The 14,703-nt window shown below is 44.6% G+C and overlaps 1 protein-coding gene across 5 annotated transcripts in view; it reads left to right on the top strand.

The window, feature by feature from the left end:
• The window catches only part of Smarca2 (SWI/SNF related, matrix associated, actin dependent regulator of chromatin, subfamily a, member 2), a 164,168-nt gene that overhangs the window by 92,700 nt on the left and 56,765 nt on the right, over window positions 1-14,703 (top strand). For all 5 annotated transcript variants that reach the window (XM_050160511.1, XM_050160540.1, XM_050160534.1 and 2 more), the window contains exons 24-26: window positions 3,032-3,195; window positions 7,607-7,834; window positions 10,994-11,071. In XM_050160511.1, coding sequence (XP_050016468.1) covers window positions 3,032-3,195; window positions 7,607-7,834; window positions 10,994-11,071 — 470 coding nt within the window. The remainder of the gene's footprint in view (window positions 1-3,031; window positions 3,196-7,606; window positions 7,835-10,993; window positions 11,072-14,703) is intronic.

The following is a 14,703-nucleotide window of genomic DNA, read 5'->3' on the forward strand; positions in this document are numbered from 1 at the left end:
TGGTTTCAGGAGGAAAAAGCCTCTCACTGAAAGCTAAGCAAATATTTTTCTGTGAAGATGGCGATTGCACAGCAGACAGATTTAGCTACTGTGCTCTTGTTTTGTTGTCGTGGGAAATGATTTTTTTTTTCCTTTGTCAGTGCAAATGGCGAAGTTTAATCCAGAAGACGAAATTTCCTAAGACAGCCAAAACTCAGTGAGAAACTAGCCATCACGACAGTCTGGCAATGTGTTCCTTCTGGCAGATTCTGTAGTTTTCAACACAATGGCCCCTTGCTGTTAATTGTGTTCCTGCAACGGGGGTCATGTCCTACATCAGAAAGACTCACCATGAAATAGACACTGCTGCCGAGCACTTTAAGTCCCGTGCACCTGCAGTAGAGAGCGCTTGCCTTTGGATGAACTCTTGCAGGGCAATCTGAGACTCCCCCAGCAATGCCCAAGAGGTTGCTGGTGAGCAGCAGAGGTCCTGGGCCGGTGTCTACCAATGGAGGTGACAAGCCAGGAAATTCCGGATCTTCTCATAGGCAGCCCTGTAGCTTTACATGAAAAGTGATTGAATATTTTTTATTGTTTTTTTTTTAAATAATATGTCAAATCTCCAGGGTTTTTTTTTTTTTTTTCAGTTCAAACACTCAGAAGATACATACTTGATCTGTTTGCCCGGGGTCTCTGGTGGAGAGCCCGAGGACTCCTTCGACTAAAGAATTTTGACACTGTGATTTTTTTCAGTGCTTGTTTTACCCTTGAGTTTATTTCATCCTAGGGAGGCATGTTTCCCAGTTGGTTCTATTCTGATCTTAAGACTTAATCTTTACCAGATAAATTTTCAATGATGAAAACTGTTGAAGGTTTGTCACCTCAGAGCACCCAAGTGCCAGTTTCTGTGTCTGGCTGCTAAGGATCCACCAATGCCGTCCTTTCTCCTCTCGCCGTTTTGGACAGAGTTTTGTTTGTTTGTTTGCTTGGCTTTTCACTTTAAGGCAGAGGACAGACATGTGACTGATGGTTCCCTACGAGTAATCTAATGCTGCAACTGGCATTGCTTACGTACGAGTATATTTCAAGACACAGAACATGCCTGGAATAAGCTTCAAGTGTTACAGTCTTCTCAAGCTGAACTCTGTGTGGGAGATTAAGTATCAGTTTAGGAGTTTTTTAGGACAAGTCGGTTAGCAACAGAATGCTAATCTTCCGTGTGCAAGGTCCTGGGTTCAATCCCTACTGCCCCTAACTAAAGGGTGGGTGTGGTTTTCATATAGAATTCTCCGGTTTTGGAGGGATCAGAACTCTAGTTTAGATCTTCGATTTCCTCGCAAAGTCCTGTGTGTTAAATATTTCCTCCCCACGAAGTCTTTCCTGGGGCATGGTTGAACCTGTAAGAAGTGGGGCCTAATGGGACGTCTGTGGGTCCCTGGGAACATGCCTCTCCAGGAGATGATGGACCCCAGCTCTTCCCTTATGCTTTTGGTGCCCTAGTCGCAAGGTAGCCGGCTTTGCTGTACCACATACTTTGATCATGAACTTAGGCTGTTTTGTGAGGGCACATAGCAAACTCGCCAATTAGTAACAGACAGGGGCCTCTAAAACCGTCAGAGAGAAGCCAGCATTTTCTTTCCGTGTAGAAGACTAACTGGAAAGGCAGCGTAGAGGAGGCCGACTTCAAAACAAACATGTCTTCCGTTAGCATCACAGACAGAGAAGTGGTTTGCTCTGATCTCATCAAGACAGTTCTGGGTGGCGTGGGGGGGGGATGTGGGGGGGCATTTGGCAGTTGAGTCCCACTCAATACAACCACTCCTCCCCCAAGTCTAGGTTCCTGCAGTTCCCCCTGGAAGGATCTGAGCAGTTCACCAAACACAACGTCAAATTTTAGAAAGTAAGACTAGTCTAAAGGGCATTGCTTTGTTGCAGGAGGAGAGCCCCGGACCATAGCCCCTAATCCCCACTCGTTGTATTTGGGGGATCGATTCTCTTCCCTCCTGAGGATGCTCATTAGTTTTACTAAATGTGAAAAACAGATCTCCCGTGTTTAGGAACTTGACCCGAGTGGGTAACTTGATTCTTTTGGCTGGAGTCAGTTAAATGTTTTAAGCCTCTGAAATAAATTGTGGTATATTTTCATCGTAAAAAAAAAAAATCGCATAGGAGAAACATTTGTACAGCAGCCAGCCAGGGAGTATCATGTAACGTGCTTAGATTTTCCCCATCAGCCTGTTCAGAGGCCAGCATCAGCACTTCCCTAGCGAAAATACATGCAGGTGGAACAGTGGCGACGTTTGGTGCTGTCCCTTCCACCGTGTGTTTTATGAAGAGGCTGGGTAAATCTGGTACAGACGGTTAGAGTGGAGCACACGTGTGCCCACAAGTGAGGGCCACACGGGGATTGGTGGTCTCTGCCTAGTGCGCTCTTCAGAACTCCCTGTTGTGAGTTAGCCTCAGAAACACGGAGGCTCACTTTTAGAGACTGTGCCTCTGGTTCTTCAGAATGGAAACAGCCCCTCACTTGGATGGCTTTGCCATCCTGTCCTCAGTACCAACCCAAATGCTCAGGCAGCAGAGAACAGATTTCTTTTTGCTTTGATTCTTTTGGGATAAGTTAAGTCTTCGTTCCTTGTTCTAATTCCTCTCAGAAAAGTTGCTTTGCGCCGTTAAAGTCACTGTTTGCAAGCATGTGAGTATACATGTATATACACGGGTGGCTTTTAAATTATCTGTTATTTCTAAGTCCAAACATAAGTCCAGGGATTGTTTTCATTAGATGTTAGAGTTAGAATGTTCTAGAATTTGTGGAGTTGCAGAGGTGTCTGGTCAGAAATGTTAAACATTCTCTTCCTTTCTATCTTTTTTTTTATTCTAATTGCAAACATACTTCCAGTTCCTTCCCAAACTACACAAACCCCAACCATTACCTCACCAGTGCTTAAGAGAACTGTGGGTGTATTTCTCAAGGAAGCAGGCATTTTTGTCTCGTTTTCTGCCTTTTCTGGACTGGAGTTAATTGGCAAATTTATTTTTCTTACCCCCTCAGGCACCACCAAGTCTGAGGATCGTGCTGCCTTGCTGAAGAAATTCAATGAACCTGGGTCCCAGTATTTCATTTTCTTGCTGAGCACACGAGCCGGGGGCCTGGGTTTAAATCTTCAGGCCGCGGACACGGTGGTCATCTTTGACAGCGACTGGAATCCTCATCAGGTACGCCCAGGCTTCCCTCTGGAGAGGAAGGGCAAGATTATCAGTTCCATCACTCACGTTTATAGGACAGCGCACATTTCTAAATGACTGGGCAATTTCTCCAAAGGAGAAATAGCCCAGCCAATTATTAGGGCTGTTTTCTTATCTCCCTGGGAGCACAGCGATTTCCCTGTTATACCCAAGCCTGCCAAGAGCTGGAAGTGGGCTGGAAAACTCAGTTTCTTCTGTCTTAATCCCATCTCTTGGGATGATTGCCTTTGAGCAAATTGCATCTGGTGAAGGATAAATCACAACGTTCCAGGGCCGCGGGGTGGAGCTCAGAGGCGGACTGTGAGCTGGGAGTTTTCAGGAGGCCCTGCATTCACCCTCCAGGACCAGTGATAGTAAAAACAGGCTGAGGAACACAGCAGCTAGTCCTCCCTGAGCCCTCCCTCTCCGCAGGCCTCCTGGTATGCCTTGCTCCACTTGTTCTCACAGTCACCCTAAAAGGTCATGAATGTTAGTTACTGTTTACATTTTTGCTATTAAGGAAACTGAGTTCCAGGCAAGCTAAATAACTTCTTTGTGAACAGTTCATATAGGATTCTTAACCTTCTGGGTTTTTTTTTTTAAGTCATTTAAAATCACGAAAAAGAAAATATCCTATGGAGACTACTTGTTTTTATTAGCTTTTGTTTTTCTAGGTAGCGTTAGATGTGTTCTTTTAAAGGGATATGTTGGTGGTTCCAGAATAAATGTTGGCTTAGATCGTTCATGTCACAGGTTTCCTAAGAAACCGTAGGACAGGAGGCATCTGCCTGTAAGATACTGGGTGGAATGATACCAGCAGGGTTTCATACATATCGTCACCATCCCTAGATTCCAACTGCTAAAAGGGGGGACTGTACTTGTCACGTGTGAACACAGACTTTGTCTGTCTCACCCAGGCTTCTCAGCACTTGGCCATCCTCGACTGTAACATGCTCATCTTGTGGTAATTGGGAAAGGCTGAGTGGTAGGGACTTCCGGAAAGTGCCGCCGCTGACCGGAAGTGGAGCACAGGGTTACATTAGAATCGAAAGACAGCCCTGCTTCCTACTGGCTGTTCCCCCCACCCCAGGTATCTCGTTCAGTGACCCTGGGTACCTCTGCTTTAGTGTTGCTCCTCCTCATCCTCTGTGGACAAGAAGATTGACACAAAACTAAGGGCAGGAGCCCCCAGCAGAGTCAGCTTGCTTCAAGTTCAGAAACCACTTTTATGTATTTATTTCAATATCCCTGATTACATTCTGTAGTTCAGGCAGGATTCCTATCAGAGCCGCAGATCTGTGGTTTTCCCTCCCTCTCTGTGGCACTGTCAGACCTACCTGGAAGTGAAGGGAGAATGCATGGGTTTGTACCAACCAAATCTTGCGTTTACCAGACTCTCCTCAAGCTCTTGATGAGAAACACAGCTTTGGATTTTCGTTTTTTAAAAACGATTTATTTATTTATTATGTACACAGTGTTCTGCCTGCATATATGCCTACACATCAGAAGGTTCATTATAGATGTTGTGAGCCAGATGTCATTATAGATGTTGTGAGCCACCATGTGATTGCTGGGAATTGAACCTGGGTTAAGAGTGGCCATCTCTCCAGTCCCTGGATTTCTGCTTTTACCTGGAAGCTCCATGGCTGTATAACAAAAACAGTCAACCATAAAGTCTTCAGAGAGGCCATCTTCTCAGCTGGGCTCTTGAGTTCAGATATCATGTCTTGGTCAGTGTTCTAGTGCTGTGGAGAGACACCAGGACCACAGCAACTCTTAAAAAAGAAAACACTTAGTTGGGGCTGGCCTACTGTTCAGAGGTTCATTTCATTATCATCATGGTGGGAAGAAGCATTGCGGCACACAGGCAGACATGATGATAGAGAGGTAGCTGAGAGTTCTACACCTGGAAGGCAGCAGGAAGAACAAACCACACTGGGCCTGGCTTGAGCTTCTGAAACATCAAGTCCACCCCTAGTGACACACTTCCTCCAACAAGGCCAGACCTAGTTGTGCCCCTCCCTATGGGCCTATGGGTGTCATTTTCATTCAAATCATCACACATAAATGTGGGGTGTGAAGTTTGAGATTACTGATTGAAATCCCAGACATAAATAGGCCCTTGTGGCACCTGTCTGTAATGTCAGTTGTAAGGGAGGCAGAAGGCAGAAACAGGAAGATTACAATTAAGATTAATACCATTTGGTGGTAGGGAGTGACTTCAGGGCCAGCCTAGGCAATTTAGTGATACTTTTTTTAAAAAAGTAAAAGTTAGCCAGGTGGTGGTGGTGACAAAGAAAAAACAAAAAACAAAACAAACAAAGAAGGCAGGTGAATGCCTTTAATCCCAGCGCTCAGGAGACAGAGGCAGCTGGATCTCTGAGTTCAAGGCCAGCCTGGCCTACAGAGATTGTTCCAGGACAGCCAGGGTACACAGAGAAACCCTGTATTGAAAAAGGGAAGGAAGGTTGGAAGGAAGGAAGGAAGGAAGGAAGGAAGGAAGGAAGGAAGGAAGGAAGGAAGGAAGGAAGGGAGGGAAAGGAAAGGAAAAACAAAAATAGGTAAAAGCAAGGCTTAGATGTATGAGGCTGGGGAGTTCATCTCCAGTACTGCCCCAAACAAACGAACAAACAACAAAACCTCAAAGTAAAACAAAAATATAGAGAGAAGTTTCAGAAATAGTAACCCACCTAGTAATTATAGCATTTAGCTCTTGTTTATGCCATGCAACCTAGGGACTTGCCTTCTCCAAACCTCCCCATCTTAGAAATGCCAGCTGTGACTGCTTTCCAAATAGACAGGTGATCTAGTTACACAAACCCGAATTGCTACCTCTGCCACCAAAACCATTGCAACAAGTTCCCAAAGACTCTTGGAGTTCCCACCTTGTCCCTGTCATCTGCCACCACCCACACTTTAGTGTTGTGGGATTATCAGCCTCTTTTATACGGAGGGCAGAATATTACCTCTTCTGGGTAAGCCTGGTCTAAGATTATCCCTTCTGAGCAAACCTGGTCTGCTACTCCCTGAAAGAGGAGACTAATTTTCATGTTTGGAGCATAAATATGAAGCTGGTAGTTGGTGAAGGGACTAGTCTTTTTGAAGCTTCCGAAGCTTATGAAAGTTTTTATTTAAAGATTTCACTAAAACCTTTTTTTACATTACTCCAGGTAGTGGTGGTGCACACCTTTAATCCCAGCACTCGGGAGGCAATGACAGGTGGACCTCTTTGTTTGAGGCCAGCCTGGTCTGCAGAGTGAGTTCCAGGACAGGCTCCAAAGCTACAGAGAAACCCTATCTCAAAAAAAAAAAAGACCCTTTTTTTCTATTATAAGATTAACATGTTTAAAGTAGAGGAAACTGTTAAAATATGTATAAGCAAAATGAAAACTATTAAAGATAAAGCTTCTAGTCCTACCAGTAGGCAGTGTGAGCATTGCTGGCTTGCTGGTGTTTGACGTTCTCATCTTGCTTGTGGCCGTTGGTGGATGTGCACACTAGGGACCAGGTGTATGTGCTCCTTCACAAGTAGTTTCTACCCACAGCTCTGTGTCACTGAGTCTTCTGACGATTTGTGTCTCTGCTGTGCATCCTGCAATAATGGCAATCTGGTACTGCTGAATGTTTACTTTTTTGAAGAAAAAAAAACCCAGAAATAATAGGTAATGTTGAAAAATGCCCATTCTTATTTATAAATATTTATGTCTACCCTTGGTAGTTTCTTCAGGATAAACTTCCAAAAGTGAATTCTGAGGCAGAGTCATGCCCAATGTTTACAGTTTGGCAAACCGTGCCGATTTCCCCCCACTGCCCCCCTCCTCCCCCAGTTCATTACTTTATTGTTTTACTGGCAATCACTTGCACGTCCAGATCTACTAGGATGGACTTGTAAAATGAAATACTGAGTCTTTGACAAGGCGAGGTCCAGGAATTGGGTAGCTGGTCAGTCGCTACCTGTATAATGTATGTAGGTTTGTATGTATAATGAAATGTACATGTACATGTATATCTATGTGCAATGCATGAAAATACAGTTCAGTGATGCAGTGTGGTCAATGCATATTACACATGCCAATGAAGACACTGTGTGTCTTCCTCCTTAAAATGTTTTTGTAGGTAATAATCTAAATCTTAATTCTGACATCAGATGTCTTGGGTTTTGTTTCAATGAAGGGCAAATTTTCATGGATTAATTTAAGCCCAGATTTTCTCAGTAGGAAATGACCTTGAATTTTTCCAAAGACAATAGCGTGTGTGTGTGTGTGTGTGTACATATAAGCAAAATCTAACCTTTGTAAAGGCCGGTTACGTAACCCTCCCACATCTCCCTCTAAGGTAGCCCTGTGTGCTGGGTTAATCCAGGTCCCTGGACCCTCACAGCTTATATTGTTCTCAAAAACAGGACCTGCAGGCCCAAGACCGAGCTCACCGCATCGGTCAACAGAACGAGGTCCGGGTGCTGAGGCTCTGCACCGTCAACAGTGTCGAGGAAAAGATTCTTGCAGCTGCGAAATACAAGCTGAATGTGGACCAGAAGGTTATCCAGGCGGGCATGTTTGATCAGAAGTCATCCAGCCACGAGCGGAGAGCGTTCCTGCAGGCCATATTGGAGCATGAAGAGGAGAATGAGGTACAATAGAAAGCCGAGTTTCAGAAATCTAACAGTGACCTTTTGTCTCGAAAGGATTAAAAATAACGTCTTTGTTCCTTAAAGAATTTTCTGGGCGGATGTTAATTAAAATGACTAAATTAGCTGCTATCTTATAACCCAAACACAGAAACCCTCTTAAACTTATTCATATGAGTGTCTTAAGAACTATTAAAGGACTTTCAAAAGCTTAGCCTGTGGATGCTTCCCTCTCTCCTCTTGGGGGTTGGGTACCGCCAAGTAAATTTTATTGTATCGCGAGCGCTGCCCCCTATAGGAAAACTGTGGGACTGCAGGAATTATGCTTTGTAGAACTCCAGTTAGATAAGGCTAAGTCCTGCCTCATTTTTTTTTCTTCCTCTCGTACTTCAAAACACCTGTCGCTGTTGCTTTTTAATCAGAGATGGGACTACTTCAACATAATTTTAGGACGGTCCTTCACGGCTTTCTTAGGTCATGAGTTTGGAAACCTTGACCTTAATTAACCTCCACAGAAAGGACCTTTTTAAGAACAGAGCGATTAGATGTAACCCATTTCCAGAACTAGTGTCTTCATCTGGTGACAGGAGATGTTATTTGGTGTTTCAATTCGGATCACCTTCATATACATATATGCTTTAGAGTTTCCGTAAAACCCCTCAAATGACCTTTAATTTGAGCTGTCTCTCCCTGTATCTCCTCCCTCACCCCTTTTTCTCACTCCATACCCATCTAACCCTCCCAGTCCAGTCTCTGCCCCATCTGTTTGTAACTGTTTTATTTCTCCTTCCTAGGAAGAGACATTCCCCCACTAGTCCCCTGCTCTCTATCTGTGATTATATGGATTATGGCATGCCCATCAAAGGCTTTAAAGCTCATATCCATATATAAGTGAATACATGTTTGTGTGTGAAGTAGAGGCTGATAGGTAAAAGAGTCCTGAATCTTTGCAAAGTGAAGAGTGTTTTGCTATCGTGCCTCCTAATTTGCCTGCCTTAAATATCCCTGACTAGTTGCCTGCTGAATTTCAGGAAATGATGAGAAATAAAACTGTTCATATGCACTCAAACATCCGCACGCATCTAAAATCTTTTTACAAAGCTCAAATCACTCACCATTTCTGGTTTTTAAAGTTGAGGATTTGCTACAGACTTAGGAGTCAGATTGCCAGGTGCCTTTTGATTTTGTCTGTATATTCGGCCCTTTCCTGAAACACTGTGGGCTGGTGAGGTGGCTTAGCAGGTAAAGGTGTTTGCCACCAAGCCGGCCAAACCGAGTTCAGGCCTCAGGACCCACAATTTGGAAAGTGACAACCAACCCACACAAGTTGTCTCTTGATATCCACACATACGCCATAGCACATGTGTTTCTGTAATAAATAAATACTGAATAAATAATATAGTAACTATTAAATACATTTCATATAATAAATTGTGTGAGAAAAACTATTTAGCCCACTGTTAAATAGTATATACAGTGGAAAGAGCCGGTACTCAGCCAGGAGTCTCTACTGCGTTCTTGTTTACTGTTTGAAAGACCTTGTAACGATGTTACCTGCCCAGGTGAGATGATGGGCTAGGAAGCCTGGAGTTTTCAGGGCCCCCAAAACCACTGGGAGAGGCTGAACTCCCTCAGCCACGCAGACCACTGTGTAGGGCCTCCAGGGGAGCTCCATGCTAACTGTTCCTCACTGTTAGCAGCCTGCTGGGGCTCCACATCCCTCCCCGACTTAGCCTGTGTCAGACAGCTGTTACCAGGCCCTGGTGGTCTGTGCTGATGGAAAGCCAACGGGAGCCCTTTGCAGACTGCAGTGAATGGCTTCCATCCCAACAGTCCAGGGCAACGCAGGGTGCCACCATCACAGCTGGCCTGGAGTGTGAGGGTACAAAGAACACAGCAAGAGTTCTTGCAAACTTCCTAGACACTCTGTGCCCTGGGGACTCAGGTCTCTGTGAATAGTGCCCTGCCAGTTTCTAGGAGAATGCATATCTTGCCCCGGGACACCTATGGCCTCATTGTGTGGGTGGAAATCACAGGTGGCTTTGGGGACAGTGAAGGCAAGTGAAGAGCTCTGTTAGCTGGTGCTTTAGCCAGCTACACGATATTGTAAGGGCTGAGACTTCTCTCCAGCTAGTCTGCCCCCTCGTCGTGTGAAATAGAATATTTAGACAGATTGGCTTTCGTCAACATGAGGGTGAATTAAATTGGAAGGGTTTTCAGAAATAATTATTGTTTTGAATCACACACTTCATTGAGTTGCATTCGTTTCTAAGACTGATTAAGCCCTTGCAGTGCACAAGGTGTCTTGGGAGCTGACATTATCTAGCTTAGGTTGCTGGTATTTTTTAAACTCGTGGAAGCAACAACATACTATTAGTTCCTAAGACCTTGAGAACTGTTGGTTTCTGAGAAATTAGCAAATAATGCGCCTTTGTTTAACTGAATATAAAATTTAGGAACTTTCAGGCCTTATGTAATCTTTTGTTGTTGTTGGTTTTGTACTTCATTAGATTGTTTTAATTGGGTGGCGTTTGGAGGTATTTTTTGTATTGATAGTTTCTAATTGATCTGAACCATAGTTTTAACCACCATCAGTAATAGTGCCTACTGAAAACCATAGATTCGACATCTTAAAGGTTCTCTTTTTAAACCTATGTGTAATGTTTTTTTCTAGTTCTGATACTAGTGGCAAAACTCATTGTTCTGGGTAAATCTCTGAAAGTAAACACATTCCCATTCTCAGTGCCATGGGTGGAATTGCTGGGATTAACATGAAGTAATGGTCTCCTGTGGATTTCTGTAGTTAAGGCTGGCGGTGGCATCCTCCTGTGAAGTAGATGTCACGCCTATGTTGCCGATGAGGTCATGGAGGCGGGGAGACATTAAGTAGCTTGCTGTAAACGTTACAGAAAAGATCCCCACCCAGGAGAGCTGGTGTTTCTTAGAGAGCAGATTTCCCACCCTAGATAGATTTCCTGCAGCCAAAGAGGGTTTGCAAAGCTCGCAACATATGAATGGCAGGTACTAAACTGAGCGGCCCTTCCCTTCCCTTTCTGTCTGGAGAAACAGGACAGAATTACCCCCCCCCCCACACACACACACAATCTCCAGTCCTGGTCTTTAAAGTATGTTCAATCGTTCTGTTTTTTTTTTTTAATCCAGGAAGAAGATGAAGTACCAGACGACGAGACCCTGAACCAGATGATTGCTCGCCGGGAAGAAGAGTTTGACCTTTTTATGGTAATGTTACAGGAATCATGGGGAACCACTGCCTTCCTCAGTCCCCCCACCCCCCTTTCTGGTATCCAGGATGCCTGCAGCCTCCTGCGTACTGGGTAGAACCTTGGTGCTGAAGCCTGTGCGTTTCTTTTGATTCACAGTCTGCAAACTGGCTGGATTTAGCCTGCAGACATATTGTGTTTGGCCCGCATTGCAGTTCTTAAAATTTTGCATTTGTTGCCAGCATGAAAAGAATCCTGATTTCTGGCTTCCTTTGGAAAATGAGATGGGGCAGTGTTAGGCCCACGGCTCTGTACTGGAGCAGTTGCCCCGAGGCGAGTCACAGCTTCGCCCCCCTGGACAGTCTCTATGGGCCACAGTTCACTCGGACCCACTTCGAATCGCAGCCCAGCGTCAGACTGGATAGCAGCCTGTTCTCAGAGCATCCAGCTTGTAAGCGTGCCCTCGTCAGCTCCTTCCTAGTAGGAAGAGGTGAACAGCAGCAACCCTTGAAACTGTTGCAGAGAATATACATAGGCAAAAACAACTTTGGGGCGTGTGCATAGTAAGACACGGCCTTGTTTCAAAGAGCAAAGCGCTTCATGTTAAGGAACCTTGGTGTTTTAGAATCTATTGTCCGTGTCTTTACACTTGAAGTACTGTGGTATGCAGCATCTTAGAAGTTCCCTGAAACTTGACTTTGATTTACACGCGAGGTGTCCCACATGCCGCGGTGGTTGGGGAATAAGGCCCATCTGTGTGTGTGTGTGTGTGTGTTGGGGGATGGGGGTGCTCAGCAGCTGCAGAGCGGTGGGTACCGCCTTCTTTGGGCTTTTACACTCAGTCTTAAATGACCAGGACAGTCCTGGGTACGCAGTAGTCACACACTGGATTTTTGAGTGAGTGGTGAGAGTTGCAGTTCCAGGCTTTGTCTGGCTGGCAGGACAGATCCAGATGGTGGAGTGTAAAGTGCCCTCCATTACTCTGTCATTTTAATCTTCATCGCGGGCATCTAGCCTGATTGTGGAAGGAAGGAGTGTGCCCCACAGCTGCGGTGTAGGGAACCCTGGCGCACCCTGATCAGACGCACCCGTTGGAAAGCCCTGAGGTCTTGGATAATACACCCTGCATGAGCAGGACTCACGGAGAAGGAGGGGTGTGATAAAGATTCTATTAGTGCTGCTGGGGCTGTAAGGTGGAGATGTGAGACCCACTGAGCCAGAAATTACAAGTTTCGAAGAGAAAGCTAGGAATCCACACTGTTAGACGCCATCTCAGCATTAAAGTGTGCCACGAAATCCAGGACTTTCGCTAATATTATTCTTTAATATTGCAGGCCAAAGAAAACAGAACTAAGCCAAATATGACCCAATGGGTTTGCAATCTCTGCCTTTTTTTAGCTTAGGAGGGCTTGAGAACAGAGCTAAGGCTAAGTGGATGCTTGTGTTCGTTTTTGTGGGGGGGGGGTTATTTGTTTGTTTGGATGGCTTTTGTCTTAGAGAACACAGATTGTGCCCACCCATAATGATTCACAATAAAAGACCCTTAACTCTCAGAAAAACGCAGGCAGCCATAGCAATAACTCCTGGCTTCGGAAATGTATTTCTTCCCGACTTAGGCGAAGCCATTTCAGAGAGACAGGGCAGTAGCATGGAGTTCCGCTAGCACCCTCCACATTTGTAGATTATACTTTTAGATAGGGAGATGAGGGTACCCATCAGAAACAAACGTCCATCTTTGAGGAACTTACTATAAGATGTGGGTGGCTGGGGAGCCCTGAGGTTAGAGGTGTGTACCCCTGGCAGTGACTCGACACCACTATGACCTAAGAGACTCCCAAATTAGATTTGGCTCAGAGATAGTCAGTCCTTAGTGACCCCGTGATCGGGGAGAAATGGCACCTCTCCTTCCTTCTTTGAAGCTGGACTTCAGTCGAAATTGAAAACCTCAGACAGAAATGCAGAAATGACGAGCGTTTCCGAGGCCGGGTCTTCCTTTGACTCGGACATGAGTATGTGTCCCGGGAAGAACAGGCTTCTGACAGTCCGGACTGCCTAAGGGACGAATGTGCCTTCGTAGGTGCCTTAGCTTTGTGAGCTCTCAAGCCCATTTCTTAAGTGTTAGCATCTGTTTGGGGGAGCGGAGCCATACTGGGTTTTGTTTGGTTTAATTTTCAAAACTTAACTCTCTGGCTGCCTTTGGCCACTTCGCTATTCATTAGCACCTCCACCAGGGGGCAGGAACTAGAACTGGAATCCACGTCAGCCACTCTGATTAAAGCATTCAGTGAGAAACGAGAATGGAAAGTAAGCTGGCTGAGTCTCTGGAGCTCATATAGATAAAGCCTTGATTTATTATTAAGAATTATTTATTACCCAGAATTATTTCTGTGCGTCACATCCATATAGACTTAGTATTTTAATGTATAGATACTGTAAACAAAGAATTCTTAAAATAATAATCTTTCTTCTAAACAATGGTATTGCTTTCTCCTTCTAAAACCAAGACACCAAATAACTCACCTTTTATACTGATAACCTGTGAGTTTTACCTAAATATCTTGTTAGCAACATGCTTCAGATATGTTTCTTGGGCCAGTATATTAACATTAGGCTTTTAGAGGTTGTATTTGCCACAAAGGCTAAAATTAGTTGTTAATGTTAAGGTTTATAATAAGGCAAATATATCCAGATAGCAATTCAATCAAAAGTTAGTCTTTTTATCCAGTGCTAACTTACGATGTTACGAAGGCATAGTACAATAGTCTCTAGAGAGAGACACAATCATTAGGGCTTGCAGCTTATCATATTTAATTGAATCTGCCTTTTTCTTTTTTTAAAAAAAAATCCCATACGTGGCTTATTTTTACTAAAATAAAAAGAAAAAAAGACTTACTCTGCAATTGTGGACCTACTATGGTCATGTTACAAGCTCCGGTCTAGGAATTGGGAATTGTCTAAATAGAACTTGAAGTGGCAACATTTTGTCAGAGGTCATGGGGAGATTTTATTCTTACTAGTTACCTGATAGCTCTTAGGAGGTTGCCTCATGCAACCCCTGTCTAGGTCCTGCCTTAAAGCCTCTTCTTGCCTGTTGCCAGGCTTCCATGGGTAGATCTGTTTCTGAGCCAGGCAATAGACGGCTGGAGTAAGTCTAGCATCACCAGCTAAGCAAGTTCAGCAGGAGAGAGCAGGGCAGCCACATTTATCTGGCCCTGGAATTGCCCCCATGCCCCAAGCTCACCCCGTCCTGCAGACAGAATGATTTCCAGAAATGTTGAGGCATAGTTCAAGAAGCTTTGACTCTTAATTTTTAAGTCCCATTTGGGTTCAGGTAGGAAATATTTCCTTCACATTCTATCAGTTTCAGCTTTTAAGGAAAAAAAAATCATTTTATTGACTCCTGGCTTCCATAAGGTAGAAGCAGAGGAAGAGAGAGGGGCGGATAATGAATGATTAATGATGTATTTCGTTGTGGGGATGGTCTGTGTACACGCAATGAGCGTCTAGCGAGGGGAAGCAGTGCTGCGTTCTTTACACATACCAGATTGCTCTGCTACGCTTAAAGCGTGTCTGGGGGCGGGGGCACATCGCTTCCTTCGAGTGAGACAGGATTTCTAAGGAGAAAGCGAGAGGTGGAGCCACAGGCTTCCA

This window comes from Alexandromys fortis, unplaced genomic scaffold (genome assembly GCF_014885135.2).
Source record: "Alexandromys fortis isolate MF-2015 unplaced genomic scaffold, M_Fortis_MF-2015_v1.1 scaffold_10, whole genome shotgun sequence".
NCBI classification, from domain to species: Eukaryota; Metazoa; Chordata; class Mammalia; order Rodentia; family Cricetidae; genus Alexandromys; species Alexandromys fortis.